At 55.0% G+C, this 15074-nt stretch overlaps 1 protein-coding gene across 3 annotated transcripts in view; it reads left to right on the top strand.

Moving 5' to 3' along the window:
• The window catches only part of LOC111148533 (CDC42 binding protein kinase beta), a 99875-nt gene that overhangs the window by 48330 nt on the left and 36471 nt on the right, over positions 1–15074 (top strand). For all 3 annotated transcript variants that reach the window (XM_022505167.1, XM_022505165.1, XM_022505164.1), the window contains exons 4-8: positions 1520–1615; positions 5922–6070; positions 10370–10463; positions 11987–12187; positions 13805–14053. In XM_022505167.1, coding sequence (XP_022360875.1) covers positions 1520–1615; positions 5922–6070; positions 10370–10463; positions 11987–12187; positions 13805–14053 — 789 coding nt within the window. The remainder of the gene's footprint in view (positions 1–1519; positions 1616–5921; positions 6071–10369; positions 10464–11986; positions 12188–13804; positions 14054–15074) is intronic.

The following is a 15074-nucleotide window of genomic DNA, read 5'->3' as shown; positions in this document are numbered from 1 at the left end:
TGGGGGAATAAATGCGAGTAGCAAATTCATTCGAGTTTATATTTTGATAAGAGTGAGAAGTCTCAAGGTTAGGGAGAGGTGATTCTCACCTTATCATACGAGTGAGTATTTACCCAAATGTCATGGTGAGTACATTTTAAAATTATGGCATTTTGAAATTTAAATCTGGTTACAGAGATCCTATCTAATTGGCATACTCTGAAAAGTCCCAGAATTATGATTCTATATGATTCATGGTGATAATTTTGACGATTATCTCAGCATATATGTCATGGGGGGGGGTGTGTGAGATACGTATAAAAACATAATATTGATATAAAATGCGGGTTGAAGTAATTTATCTTTTTATTCTTAGTAATCTTATTTTGAACATTAAATTTTATATTAACTTCTAAAAATCTTTAAAAGCGTGAAGTTAGCAAGAGGAGGCAATAGAGAAGCTGCAAAACCGCGTTAATTCATAACTTGTGGATCGTGCTGGGCTTTCAGCTCATCTGTTTGGCTCATAAAAAAGAAGTCCTGAAAGTTTTCTCTCAAAAAAAAAACAAAACTGCTGAACAATATGTGTCTTTCCTGACTGCGGGTCTCGGTGCTGGTCCGTGGTGTCAGGATGGCTTTCTTTCTAGATGTGGATGGGCAGGTGCTTGGGACCACGGAGCGTCTTGTGGCCGCCCCATACTGGGCCCTGTGGTCTCGGTGGCCGCTGCCCCACTGAAGTTACTTTCACTGCTTTTAATCAGTAGAATTGAGGCACATCTACTTCAGTCATTTCTTCTTGATAGGAAAACTGTAGAAAACAAGTTTAGAGCAGCAAACTTGTAGGAGGAAAGTTCTCCAGGCTACTGTGAGTCTCCGGAGAGAACAGGTAGAATTCCCCAGTGCCTGCCAGAGCAGGGCCCCTGTTGGTGCCACTCTCATTTTTGTGAAGCTTTGCAAGTTCAAATATGAGGAGTTGAAATGTTCCGTGCTCAGAGCGTCCTGTGACAGTCGTGTGCACCAGCGTGCTAGAAGTGAAACCCCTTGCACGGCTCAGGTCCGGAAACAGGTGTGTGCCCTTTCCTGCCATCCGTGCGGTCTGTGACAGAAAGGGTCACACACGGGGTGGCCGCACCGTAGGCCATCAAGGCGAAGCTGGCCTGGTCAGGAGAGGTCAGGCATTGCTGTGTGGGACGGGCCAGCGTCCACCCTCGAGCCCAGTGGACTGTCCCGTACTGGCTGAAGCATTGGGCCCATGGGAGGAAGGGAGGGCATAGGCCCATTGTGAGGAAGGAGTTCTCAGCCGTCCTCAGTGCCCGTGTGGGCAGGAGCAGGGAAGAACCTGGAGCCGTTTGGGCTCTCGGCCCGTGGGGCTGCAGAAAGACTGAGGAGTGGGTGGGAGCTGCCTCGGGGAGTTTCCAGGTGAGGGCGGGGGAGCCCGGCGTCCCGCACCGTCTCCAGAGCCGGGCCACGGCAGGGTCTCCTCTGCTGGGGACTGTGCTGCTCAGATGCACATAGACCAACTGTCCCCGATTCCTTACAGACGGCCTGTTTCCGAGAAGAACGGGACGTGCTGGTGAACGGGGACTGCCAGTGGATCACGACGCTGCACTATGCCTTCCAGGACGAGAATTACCTGGTACGTGTGGGTCCCGGGGCCGAGGCGCTCAGATGGCGTGTGGCTGCATCTTGTGGATTCCTTCGTGCTGGGACTGAAAAAGGGGTCACACAGTGTGGAATTGACGCTGTTTCACCGCATGTTTGACCCGAGAAGACTCGGGTTTGTTGTAATGTGGTAATCAGGTGGCATTTTTTAAAATAGACTAGTGAGCTTGTGTACTTTGTTTTCCTGATCATTAGCTAACCTGATTAGTTTGGTCACTGGCGCTGTTCCATTTAAATAAGCTGGGGATGTCCAGCGTTTTCCATCTTGAGTGTCTGGAGTTACGTGTGAGGACGAGAGCGAGTTGCAGGGCTCAGCCCCGGATGCCGAGCGGATGTTGCTGTCTCTGCTGCTTGGTGGCAGGTCCAGGACTCTGAGCCGGGCGCTCCGAGGCCTTCTGACGCAGGCTTGGGGGGCTCTTGGCATCCGTTTCCCCTGCCTTGAGCTGGGCTTACTTCCAGGGGTGACCAGTCTGCCGCGTGGTTCGCACATGTGCCTGGTCGTGAACACATGGGGACACAGACACAGCGGCTCAGAGTGGAGGGAGACCAAACCCGGGGTCTCAGGCGCTGTGAACTCCAAGAGGGACTCTAGGTTCGTCTAAAGCCAAAGTCCGTATGTGGAGCTCTGGGTGTCGGGCGAGGACAGACCTTGGAGAAGCTGATCTCTGCCTCGCTCCTCTGGCCCGCGTGGCTCCAGTGGTAGCCGAGGGGCCTTCAGGGGTCAGCACAGCCCCAGGGCAGAGACCTCTGTCTCCCTGAGCGCGTCTCTGCTAGTGTGCTCCATTCCCTAGAGCAAGCTTATTCATCGGAGAACCGTCTCTTTCAGACATCAGAGAACTCCCTTAGATTTGAACGGTCCGAATTAGGTAAAAGGGTTTATTATGCTCTTCATTCAGAATTTAAAATAGGGGCACCTGGATGGGTCAGTCAGTTGAACATCCGCCTCTAGGTTTCAGCTCAAGTCATGATCTCAGGGTCGGGAGATGGAGCCCCATGCCAGGCTCTGCTTGGGATTTCCTCCCTCTCCCTCTGCCCCTCCCCCACCCGTCCCCTCTGCTCACTCACACGCTTGTGCTCTGTCTCTAAAAGAATTTAAAATATATACACTTGCTTCTACAGAGGGGACCATTGTGTTTACTGAGCAGAGGCGTGTGGGTCACCTCCGTACGTCTTTCCAAGGACCCCATGGCTTAGGCATTCAGGGTTGTCATCACTTTTTAAATTGGGTGTCAGGAGCAGGAAGGGATGAAGTCATGTGCCCAGAGATGTCGCTCAGATGATGGGGCTGGGCAGGGACCGCAGCCCGGGCCTGTGGCAGGAAGTGGTGTTCAGGGCCCTTCCCCACAGACCACAGAGTCCTGATGCCCTGGAGCCCTCTGCACATAGGCCGCCGCTGGGAGGGGACCGGCTCCAGCCCGTTTCCGACGTGGTGAAGCCTCTGAGTGGTCTGGGCAGCGCGGGGCTGTGTGTGCAGAAGCGGGGCAGCGCCTCATCCCCGAGGTCAGCACGGGGTGTCGCAGTCTGAGCTTATTTTGACCGCGGACAGTCCGCTAGGAATCCAGCCAAGAAGCCATCTTCTGGAGTGTGTGGAGTTGCACAAAGAGAAGTCCAGGGACAATTAGGGAGAAGGAGAGCAGGGACTCTGCGCCCTTCCTGGGTCCTCTTGTTGGGTCAGTGGACCGGGGTCTGGCTGCTGTCTGTGCTGCCCCCGAGTGGTACTTTCCAGCAGGTTCCTGCTCACTGGGACAGTGTCAGTCCGCACCCTCCTGGGGTGGGCCAGGCTGGGTCAGGCCTCCCTCGGACTGTGGGTTCCTTGGCTGCCCTGTTGAGCCGGTTCATGTTATAATTTCTGCTGTCGGCGTCTAAACTCAGCCTGTCATAAAAATTAAACCTGTTTTACCAGTAACTAAAAGGGCGTTGCCTTTTACTGACTTAGAATCCTGTGTTACACGACAGAAAAGGTAATTGGTCTGGTTCTTACTCCAAAAATCAGGTTCTGCTTGTCCACCGTAGGAGCTCTTACGGTTGACTTTTCTTAGAGTAGTTTCGTGAGAGCCTGTCCGTCCTGTTTAGCCCAGCTGTACTACATCCTTGTTTTCTTTTCATGTTTCCCGGCAGACCTGGAAAGCCCTGACATTTGGCCAGATACGCTGCTTTATGTTTTCTTTAGGGTCTGCACAGCTTGGCTGTTTGTTCCCTGCCCCTCTCCCAGGGTGCGTCTGTCCACAGGTGCTCTGGGCTTTGCCTCTAGATACCCACGATTTCTGATCCAGCCTCTCTGTGCCCCACCCCCACCGGCCCCAGCGCCTGTCAGCCTCACCTCTTGCCTGGACCAACCACATCACGGCCTCCCAGCCCCTCTCCTGCCCTGCTCCTGGCCCTCATCCTCTAGTCTCTTCTTCCTGGGCAGGCAGAAGGCTTGTAGCGTGCATCCGACTGCAGCGTCTAGCCCAGGCCCTCCCAGCAGCTTCCCTGGTGCTTAGAGTGGGGTGTGTGGTCCCGGCTGTGGCCTGTGGGGCCTGGCTTTGCTCCCACCCCCTGCTCACACTCCAGCCGTAGTCACTGTCGTCCATTCCCCCCAGCTGGCCATATCCTTCTCTTTGCACACATCCCTTTGTCTGGAACATAACCCCCAGCCCATGCTAAGGCCGGCTTCTGCCTGCCATGCAGGCCCCAGACGTCTGCGGCCTTGTGCTCTGGCAGGCTGTGTGGTTTCGTTTTCTTCTGTGCCCAGCGTTCTCTGAAAGTGCTGGGGCCACCTGCACACTTACGTACGGTCTCTATCCCTCCCCTCCGCAGCAGCTCTGTGGACAGCGCCCGTTGTCTCCGGGGTGCCAGGGGCTCCTGGCCGAGAATGAGTGAGTGAACAAGGGAGGGCACGAGCTCAGCGGGCGCCATCGAGGGCCTTCCATGAAACAGGAGTTGTTGTGGGTACAGGTGAGGGGGGACCTGATCACCCAGGACCCCCCCTTGGACGGGTGGCCTGCCGTGCCTCAGCGCCGTGAGATCAGGCCAAGGGGAGCGGTTTGTGAGGCCGGGTGGGAGGGTTGTCGGTACGGGTGCTTTGGAGAGCAGGGGCCTGAGTGACGGTCCCCCTCCTCACACGAGCCCCCCAGCATGGTGGCTGCTCTCCTCCCACACGAGGCACCGAGGGCCGTGTTTGCTGTTCTGGGCCTGGGTCCGATTGCCTGTGTTCAGATCCTTGCTCCGTCACTCGCTGGCTGGGGCACTTTGGGCCTCGGGCCTCACTTCCGTGCCCGCAGAATGGGATTGTGCTCGTGCCTGCAGCGGGGGCTGCTGCAGGCATTGCCAGAGGGGACGGGGACGGGCACGAGCCGGAGCCTGAGAGCACAGAGCCCAGCAGCTGCTTTCTGACCGCTGTTCGGGTCCCAGTCAGTCTGCAGCGGTCATTTCTCTGGCTCAGTAAACCGGGTGCTGGCGTTTCCTTCTGTTGGCTAGTTAACTGTTGGACCAGCATGTCCATCTCGTCAACGGAAACTGGCTTCCAGGGAGGTGATTGCTCTGGGGCGGGGCCCGCTGCTTCCCCAGCAGTCCCCAAGCCTCAGCCACCCCGACTCTGGCTGTGACAGTCTCACCTGTCCCGGGCCTCCCTGACCTGTGAGATGCCCCATCAGACGTCAGAGCGTTCAGGGTGCTGCGCCAAGAGGCTGTTGTCAGAGAGAAGGCTGCCCTGCTCAGAGGGGAGGCCCACTCAGTCCCGTTTGCAGGACACCCGGCACTTGGACGCTCTTCTGTCGTGGCTTTAATTTCTGCATAAGCCGTAAAGGGTCTGATTTTTCCTGGGGCTTTACACAGAGATATCTGCCTTCCAGCTTGTTCGTGGGATCGCCTTTCTAATAAGAGCTGCTAGTTTCATGTGATTTTAGGTAACTCACCTTCTTCCTCTGGTCCAGTGTCCTCTTCCTGTGATGTAAGGGCCGGGAGAATTCTACAAACCCAGGAGAACCTGATAGATCATGAACCGTGTTTCTGCTTTGGGTCTTCAGCTTCTGTTGTGCCTTCTCCTGCATCAGACTCTTCAGTAACTTTCTCCAGAGGTTAAATGTATTACCTGTTGAAGTTGTTCTCTGCCAGGTGCCTGACTGGAAAGTGCAGCAGTGTTAGGGACCAACAAACCGGGGGCATCCTGGATGACGTGGGAGCAAGCTGTCGGTCCCGACTTGAAGAGCCGGAGAACTTCCCGGTGGGGGGTTGGCCTTCAGTTGTCAGGCTTGGTGCTGACTGTACCCTCTTCTCCCCCATCTCGCCCCAATTTGTAGTACTTGGTCATGGACTACTATGTGGGTGGTGATTTGCTGACCCTGCTCAGTAAATTTGAAGACAAGCTTCCGGAAGATATGGCAAGATTCTACATTGGTGAAATGGTGTTGGCCATCGACTCCATCCATCAGCTGCACTACGTGCACAGGTAATCACCTCTCGGGTTTTACAGAGGCTGCGTGGAATGTGTTAAAGGGCCCTCAGAGCTCCATGTGTCACAGGCCCCAGGCTCCAGGCCCCCCGGGAGCTTATGCACTTAGCAGCCCTCTCTTTGAGCTGCCCCACTGCCTGGCACCGGGGGATCCCAGCGTCATTGTGACAGCCTTGATGCTGGAGCACCAGTCACCCGGTCACCCGAGGCCACCTGACAGCAGCTCCCCCTCTCCCCTGCTGACCCTCCTCCCCAGGACGCCCACCCCCTAGCTTGTCAGCGCTGCTTTCCCTGTTCCACGGCCTGCAGCAGAACGCAGGAAGGAGAGGCTGCGGAGAGGGGCTCACACCCCAGCAGCCTGGGCGAAGGTTTGACTGGCTCTTGGCCGGGGGTGCTGGTGTCCATGTGGTTGGTGTCCTCCCGCTGCTCTGGGGGCCCTTTGCCGGGCTCGCTCTCTTTGGTGCGAGGGACTGCGTCCATCTCTTCCTGCCATTTAAGACAGCAAATTGGTCCGGGAGTGGGTTTGTTTCTTTGTCAAAGTCACATAACAGTCTTTGAGTTTCCTGCCTGAGTCCACTGGCCGCAGGTGGCTTGTCGCTTTCTTAATGTTTCTTCTGGTATTTACCTCATTATTTCTAAATAACAGGCTTCTCTTGCTCTTCTCTTTTTGTTGTGGAGAAGGGAGAATTAGATTACATCTATTAAAATGGAGATTTACCCTTTACAGAGGTCTCTCTCGCGGCCTTCCCCCGGCACACACTTCCCATCCCCCCTCCCACACCATCGCAATCCATAAATGATAACGTTGGTTAAATCTGTTTGGTGTTCATAACACAGCGCCCGTGTAGATACGACAGGTGAGCCTTGCACACACAGTATTTACACTTGTCATATAACCTGTCTTCTCCGGGGTTGTAGTGGCCCCGTTTTTTTCACGAGTCTGCTTTTCCGTGCCGGCCATCGCTAATTATCCCCTAACACTGCCACCGAGTTACAAAGCCTGTGTGTGCCTTGGTCTGACTTTTCTTGGTGCTGCTTCTTCCTTCCCGTTCCCCTCCGCCCTGGTGCTCTCTGAGCCTCCTGCTCTGCCTCCTCCTGGGAGCTCTTCCCCCGGACAGCCTCCCTCCCCACCGCCCTAGGACTGGAGCCCTTGTTTCCTGAGTCACACATCTTCCTCTTTCTCAGTTCACGCTTTCGATTTGGTAGCACACACTCTGTAAATTCTGGAAAAGGAGGCTTCTGAGATTTTTTTTTTTTTTTGAGATCAGCATCTTAATTCCATCCAGGTGTATGACTGAGGGCTGACCCAGTACGGGGTTCTCGATTGGAAGTCACCTTCCTCTTAGGACTGTGAAGGCGTCACTGTGCTGTGTTTGGGGGCTTGGGGCTGCCACCATCCCCTGGCGTTGCCGCCTGCTTGGCTGCTGCCCCACTTAGGGCCTGACTCAGCAGACGCAGCTCCCGTCCCAGCGGTAGCCACGGTACCCGGTGTGAGGAGAAACGCCCTTCGGGTCTGGCTGTGAGTGTCACCTTATGCTCAGCAGGGAAACCGAGGCGCCAGGCCTTGGGACGGCTTGCCTCCAGCCACATGTCCTGCCCGGGGCACGGTGGCACAGGTCCCCGTGTCACAGAGTAAGCAGGGAGAGCTGCCCCAAACAACTGTCACTTCGTTTAGGGCGATGGGGTTTGGGGCAGTGCATTTTCCCTTTTTCATGGATTCCTTAACGTCGTTGTGCCTGCTTTTGTAACAGTTCATTGTAGTTGTTTTCAACCTTCAGTTTTATGTTTTACCTTTCTGACGGGCTGTGCCTGAATCACACCAGACGTGAATGTCTTTGCATCTGTCACTGATCTCCAGGGAAATTAATCTGACCCCCTTATCACAGTTTATTTTTTCCCTATTTTCCCTAATTAGAAAGCTTTCTTCGTATTTTCTTAATTGGCTCTATAGCAGCTTCACTCTGTTGTCTGACCTGCAGGCATAGTACGAGAATTAAATATGTAATTAGCAGCGCCATCAACTCAGGATTCACACGTAGCACTTGAACGACCCCGTCTAAAAACAGAAAGTTTTTAGATAAAAACAGATAGTTTTTAGGTAGAAAGTTCGCAAAGTCGGGTTTTGTAGGAAGTCAGTGCTCCCGAGCCTCCGGTGGAGGAGGACACGGCGTGAGTAGCCTGAAACCACATCTGGTGGGGCCAGAGAGAAGCGTGTTCTGCCAGCACGAGCAGCGGCACTGCTTGCTTTAACACGCACGGCCTGGACCCTGTGCCCCAGCCCTGCACCCGGCTTCTGTGGCTGTCCGTGGGCCTGCGGTGACTATAGGTAGCGCCTGCCGCCCCACGGCGGGGCTTCCGCAGCACGGGATGGCGGGGCGGCCGGGGCCGGGGAGCGCAGCGCCCGTGCTCCTGAAAGGTCGGCCCCAGATCCCTGCAGAGGTGGGAACGAAGACTCAGGTTGACACAGGCTTGCCGGCGGAGGACGTCACATTCCCAGAAAGAACAGGGCGTATGGCTTAGGGATGAAAGCGCGGTGCGGTTTTGTGAGACGGAATATGCAGAAAGCAAACACCGTCTCGGAAAAGGAAGAGCTCGAGCGAGGAGCTGCCCGTGTGGAAGAGACGCAGGATCGCGCAGGGGAGACACAGCCAAGACCAGGAGTTGGGGGTGGGCAGTTGAGGTAGGGGCTCCTACTTTATCCTGAAGAGGCCCTCCTGTCGTGCCACGAGCCGCTTACTTATTCACGTGTCTCTCTGCCCCAGTGGACTGAGAGGATACCCTCCGCACGTCCGCACTCCTTGTGCGGTTGGTCTGGTTTTGGAAATTCCGTCCTGTCCGCCGTCTCTGTCTCTCCGCACCAGGGCCCTGCTGCTTTAATCATGGAGGCTGATCCTGTGGCGGCCTGGTCGCCGCCTAAGACCCCTTGCTTTGTCTGCACGGCTCTTCTGGCTGTCTTCACAGTCACCAGTCCCTGTGACCTTCAGTATTGACTTCTCTGGCTCCAAAAAAACAGGACATTGGAAAGTGTTCACTGATGAGCCCCTCAGTTTGTCAGTTCAGGTCCTTTTTTTACTTCTGTGTTTTCAGGTATTAGTTATGTTTCACTGTTTCGGTTTCTTTGGGGACTCCCACGGTCTGTGTTCTGGGTCTTCTTAGCCTGTCTTCTGCTTCACTCCAACTCTTCTCTCTCTGACCCTTCTCTCTGCTTCGTCTCACTTCTTGTTCTTCTAGGTCTTTCCCTCCCTTGCTTCACTGCCTTTTATCAGATCTTTAATTTGTTCTCCTTTGGGTACCTATAATCAAGTCACTATTTCTGAGATGATTTTTGTCTTTTTCTTCTGGTTCTTCCTGAGTTAAATCAGCTCTCTTCATTTCTACCCTGTTTTGTCTGGTTCTGCTCTTAGTTTGTATGTTCCTGACCGGTTGAGGCTTTGTTTTCTCTCCCTGTGTGTTGTCAGTTCGGAGTGCTGTGCTAGCTTTCTTTTGCTATGTGGGTCTTCCTGTGGGTAAGAAATGTCTCCTTATGCTTACTTTGTGGGACTCGTCCCCGATGTTGGGAGCAGCTGGGTGCATGTCTGCTTTCCCGGAGGCGTCACACCGTGCCGGCACACCTGCGCTCCCACTGCGCGCCCGCCAGCCTGTCGTTCGCTTATTTTGCCAGGAGGGAGGGTTTGTGCTTTAGAACCCCAGTCCCTACGGGGCCCATGTTTGCCAGGACCTAGAACAGCGGGTGCAACCACGGGCTTCCCTTGCTGCCGTGCACTTGCTGCTGCTCACTGGTCTTTGGCCCCCAGGTCATCATCCGTCACATCCAGCGTGGGGTGTGCTGCACGCCCGCGGTCTGCTGGGCTCCTGCCCCAGAGCTTCACCTGCCTCCTGCTCTCATCCAGGCTCTGCCCGGCCAGCCTCGGCTGCATTTTTTACTTCCTCGCATTTCCTCACAGCACTTACCCTGCGTGTTGTGCTCCCGGGCTCGTTTCCTGCCACCTCAGCCAGGGGGAGGCTTCGTGAAGGCAGGGGCTGTGGGATCTGTCACTGTCATAGACCTGGAGTCGAGCACGGCGCCTGGCACAAAGGAGACGCTCAGGAGACCTTGTCGGCTGTGTGGTGGGAACAGGAGTGGCGTGTCACCCGACGGACCGGGGACACTGCACCAGTGAGCACCGCCGCATACCCACGTAAAGTGCATGGGAGACATTCTCCCAAGATTGTCACTGATACACTGCAAGGTAAGGGCTTGACCTCCCAAATGCACAGCGTGGAAATGGTGAACTCGTTTATTTATTTCACTAACAGAGACATCAAACCTGACAATGTCCTTTTGGACGTGAATGGTCATATCCGCCTGGCTGACTTTGGATCATGCTTGAAGATGAATGACGATGGAACTGTAGGTATTTTGTTGAAGATTTTCCATTTGACTTGGGGTTTTGCTTGTAATTAGAAGGGGCTTAAAATTGTGATTTGAGATCCAGTTAAGAAAGCAAGTTTATGAATGTAAATTAAAAAGATAAATCTGTCAAGGAGACAGTTGTAATGTTCTACTTAAGTTTGAAAGCTCTTTTTTGCTTTCTGTGTTTACGAAAGTCACGCATGTGTCTTCTCAGCCGGAGGTTGTGGGGTTTCCGCACGTGGCTAGACGGCTCAAGTCACGTCAGGGCTGCAGTGGACGGCAGGCGGTGCTTGCGTCCCTTCTCAGAACGCCCTGTGCGGGACGCTGAGGCGCACAGACGTTCGCTGTAACTACCCTCCTCGTTCTGTCTGGGCCGCTAACTTCCCGTCCGTGAGGGCTTTTCTCTTCTGTGGGTGTTGCAGATCCAGAAGCAGGGGTCCTTGATGCTAGACTTTTCTCTTTCCAACAAGCCAGTCTCTCATTTCTCTGCGTCTCAAAGAGTTGATAGGTGGGTGCTGTCCTCAAATCCAGTCTTCTGACGGACCGAACGGCGGCCTCTGACTGAGCTAGTGCGCGACTTAGCTTTCTCCCCTGCACGCGTGGCCGCGCATCCCGTGCCGCCACCTCATGCCCCCGTCTTCCCCTGCCCGCCTCGGAGCTGCGGCCGCGCTGCCCAGCCGTGATCTGGTCACGTGACAGAGACAGCCCTCCCGGCTGATTCGGTCTGACCCGGGGTGCGGCTTCACCCCACGGCCCTCTCTTCAGACGTAACCAGGGGAGAGTCAGGCCTTCTGTGATGGTTTCTCCCTCAGTCTTGTGGACTCTGTTCTCTGCGTCCTCCGAGACCAGTCTGATTCTCAGCTGACTGGCTTCCTCTCACTTTCTCTGTGATGACTGCTGCCCTCTCGGGCCAGAGATTTCAGGAGAGAGGTCACAGGCCTGTTCTGCTAATGTCGGTAGCCGAGGGAATATTCTTTCCCCATAGGGCCCTTAGCCTCCTGTTTCCCCACCCGGGAGTTCCTGAGCACTGACGTAGTGCCTGCGCCCCTTCCTGATGGTCCCTTTGGGAGGCTGGCGTAGCCTCTGGGTGAGCCGCCTTCGCATCCCTGGGAGTGTCCTGGAAATGCGTGTCTGGGCCCCACCCTAGGATTCGTTCTGCAAGAACCTAGGTGGCCTGAACACACGTGGCCACAGGACCCCACCTTGGGCCGTGACGGAGCCTGTGGACGTGCCACCCCTTGAGGGACTGCAGTGCCATTTGGGGGCTGAGGTGGGCCTTTGGGCCCAGAGAGACCAGGTGTGAGAGTGTTGTGCGTTCTGGAAACTGCCCAGGGCGTAGTGCCTCAGGAGAACAGTTACGTGCGTTGAATTTTGAATTACAGTTTCTAATCATGATCATGGGCCACTTTTATCTCATGATGGTTTCCTTATTTGTCGTCCCTATTTTAGAGAAGGTAGTTAGGAATGTGGCATGAGAGCTGCCCTGGGGTTTCCCTTCCAACACCACCCTCCCCCCTAAGGTCCAGTCCTCTGTGGCCGTGGGCACTCCTGACTACATCTCGCCCGAGATCCTGCAGGCGATGGAGGACGGCATGGGCAAGTACGGCCCCGAGTGTGACTGGTGGTCGCTGGGCGTCTGCATGTACGAGATGCTGTACGGAGAAACGCCCTTCTACGCAGAGTCGCTCGTGGAGACCTATGGAAAGATCATGAACCACGAGGTAAGACACAGCATTCCCATGTCCCATTGGTTCCAGTCCTGAGGTGCAGGCCCGGAGGTGGGAGGGCTGCTTGGAAGCTGTGAGCATCTTTGGGGAAGAGGTGACAGGGCTGGAGCAGGCCGCTGGCCGCCAGGCAGGAACGGAGAGAGTGGGCAGTAGAGTCCACACCCACGGCTGGCAAGGGAGGTGTGGGCATGAGGGGAGGAGAGCCGCTGGCTCCGGGCCCAGGAGGAGCATGCGGAGCGGGCACAGCCTCAGGATGGCAGGGGCCGAGGAGCCACCGGGCACGTCGAGGGAGGGGCTGGCTTCACCGGCGGATGTGACGGCGCCACGCGCCTCCCCACAGCGGCATCCTTCTGCCTCCTGGATCCTGTTCCTGTTCCCTTTCCCGGCTGTGCGTTTCCCACCCCGACCTTGCCTCCCCTCTGCCTCGCTTCCCGTTTCTCATTTGCTTTACCACTTACTCTTCCTCCTCATGCTCCTGGCGTCTGCCCCCCACAGTCACGGAGGCCTTCCCTAGGCCGCTCCCCGCTCCACCATGGTGCTCTTGGTGTCCTCCCGCCTCCCCAAGGGCGACCCCAGCGCTGACCTGTCCTCAGCCCCGCCCCTCACTAACGGCTCGTGCGGGGAGCAGGTGCACACGGAAGTGGTGGGTGGTCTTCCGTTTAACTCCAGACCAGAGCAGTCCGTACTTGTAAAAAAGACTTTTCCCAAAGTAGAAATAAATGTCTTTTTGTATAAATTACTACATAGTTAGTATTAGTAAAAACGTCGGACAACACAGAGGGGCAGAGTGTAGATGGTGGGAATCACCCCACCCCTTCTCGGCAATAAGCGCTGTGAAGCTGCGGGCTGGGCTCCAGGAGTGCTACGGAGCCTGCTGGTCCCGCGCACTCCCGGTGGGGCCCGGCCCGGCTCACTGTGTGCTCTCCCCTGAGCCTCACCGCCACCCCGGGACGTGGTGCTGCCGTCCCTGGTTCCAGATCACAGAGGCGGTCCTGCGCCGAGGAGTTGGGGGGTGCTGGGATGAACGGCCTCACATCACATAGAACCGGGTGGTTTTGTCTGTGTGTTTTTGTCATCTGTCTGTCCAGTGCATAGAAACAGACCATTCTGTTGGCGTGTGTGTGCCCTGTTGTTTTTTTTTTTAACAAGTCCCCTTTTGGGCATGTAGGTAATTTGCAGTTTACAGGGTCAGAATATTGTGCCGTGCGAACATGGTGGGTGTTCTCTTCGTGACTGTTTCCGGAGAACACGGTTTTCGGAGGGGGTCTGCCATAGCTGCTGGCAAAACGCCCTCTGCAGAGCCCTGTGGGCCTGTCCCACCGCAGCACAGTCTGCGTCCTTGGCCGCTTTGATGGGTGACGAACCAGTCCCTCGTCATTTACGTGGCATGTGCTACCACATCCACTGCGCAGAAGCAGGACTAGTGATTTTCTCGTTTGCCTTTCTGGAATTCAGTTTTGTTAGCCGTGGCTCGCATTTTACCGTGGAATTTGCAGTCACCGTGGAATTAGGACTGTTGCTTTGGAGCGGTTGCCTCTCTTGTCTCCTGTAGCATCTGTACACCTTCGATTTTTCTGAATGTGTTTTCATCCCATGTCCCCCCACCCCCAGGAGCGATTTCAGTTTCCATCCCACGTCACCGACGTGTCTGAAGAAGCCAAAGACCTCATTCAGAGACTCATCTGCAGCAGGGAGCGCCGGCTGGGCCAGAATGGGATAGAGGACTTCAAGAAGCACGCGTTCTTTGAAGGTCTGAATTGGGAGAACATACGGAACCTGGAGGCCCCTTATATTCCTGACGTGAGCAGTCCTTCTGACACTTCCAACTTCGACGTGGATGATGACGTGCTGAGAAACATCGTAAGTGTCGATGTCGATGCAGTCTCGTCCCAACGTGGCGGCCCTGTGGGTCCAGGTCTTGGCAGTGTGTGTCCGGGGTTGCTCTCCAGTATGATACATCTTTGGACTGTGTTGGTTTTTTAAAAATCTGGTAGCTGTTTCAAGAAACGCACCTTTTATTCCAACCTTCAGCTTGGTCCTTAATGTCCCTTTGAGAATGTAAGGGTCACAGGCTCACCTCATTTTTCTGTGCTTTGCAGATACTGTTTTTACAGACAGAAGGTTCGTGGCACCCCTGCCTCCAGCACGGCTGCGGCACCATTATTCCGACCACATTTGCTCACTTCGTGTCTCTGGGTCACATTCTGCTGGCTCTTGCCATGTCTCAGACCTTTTCGTTCTTACTGTATTGTAACAATTCTGTATTGTTAGGTGATCTGTGATCAAGGCTTGCGACTTGCCGAGAGCTCAGGTGACGGTCACTGTTTAGTAGCACTAGAGTAGTTTTAAATTAAGGGGTTTGCTTTATCCTGATGGGATACACTGTCACACATTTAACAGACCACCCGGTGGTGTGATCGCAGCTTTCACATGCGCGGGAAACTGAACAATACAGTTGACTCACTTTGTTGTGAAACTCCCTCTCTGGTGGTCCGGAACCGAACCCGAAATTTCTCCGAGGTGTGCCTGTGCTCACTGGTGTTCGTCTGGCAGGGGTTTTGGGAGCAGCAGTGACCATGTGTGTGTTCTGAGTCCTCCCACCAATGTTGTGGGTCCTCCAGATTGGGTCCTGGCTCTGGGGCCGCGCAGTTTGTGGCTGGTCCAACCGGGCCTCTGGTACATGAGTCGTCACCTTTAGCTCCCGAGAGTTTTGCTCCGAGGCTGAACCCAACCTTCTTCAGTCTGTACGTGTGACCTGGTTTGGGGATAGAGTTACTGGGGTTCAACCAGGTAGAGGAAGGATCTTCTTGATGGCTCCCTAGAGAATTCCTCTTACTCAAATAAGCCCTTATCTATAGACCACACAGAGAAAAGTAGTGTC

The sequence above is a fragment of the Enhydra lutris genome, unplaced genomic scaffold (genome assembly GCF_002288905.1).
Source record: "Enhydra lutris kenyoni isolate GAN:26980312 unplaced genomic scaffold, ASM228890v2 scaffoldscaffold20, whole genome shotgun sequence".
NCBI lineage: Eukaryota > Metazoa > Chordata > Mammalia > Carnivora > Mustelidae > Enhydra > Enhydra lutris.
This window is presented reverse-complemented; position numbering and strand designations above follow the sequence as displayed.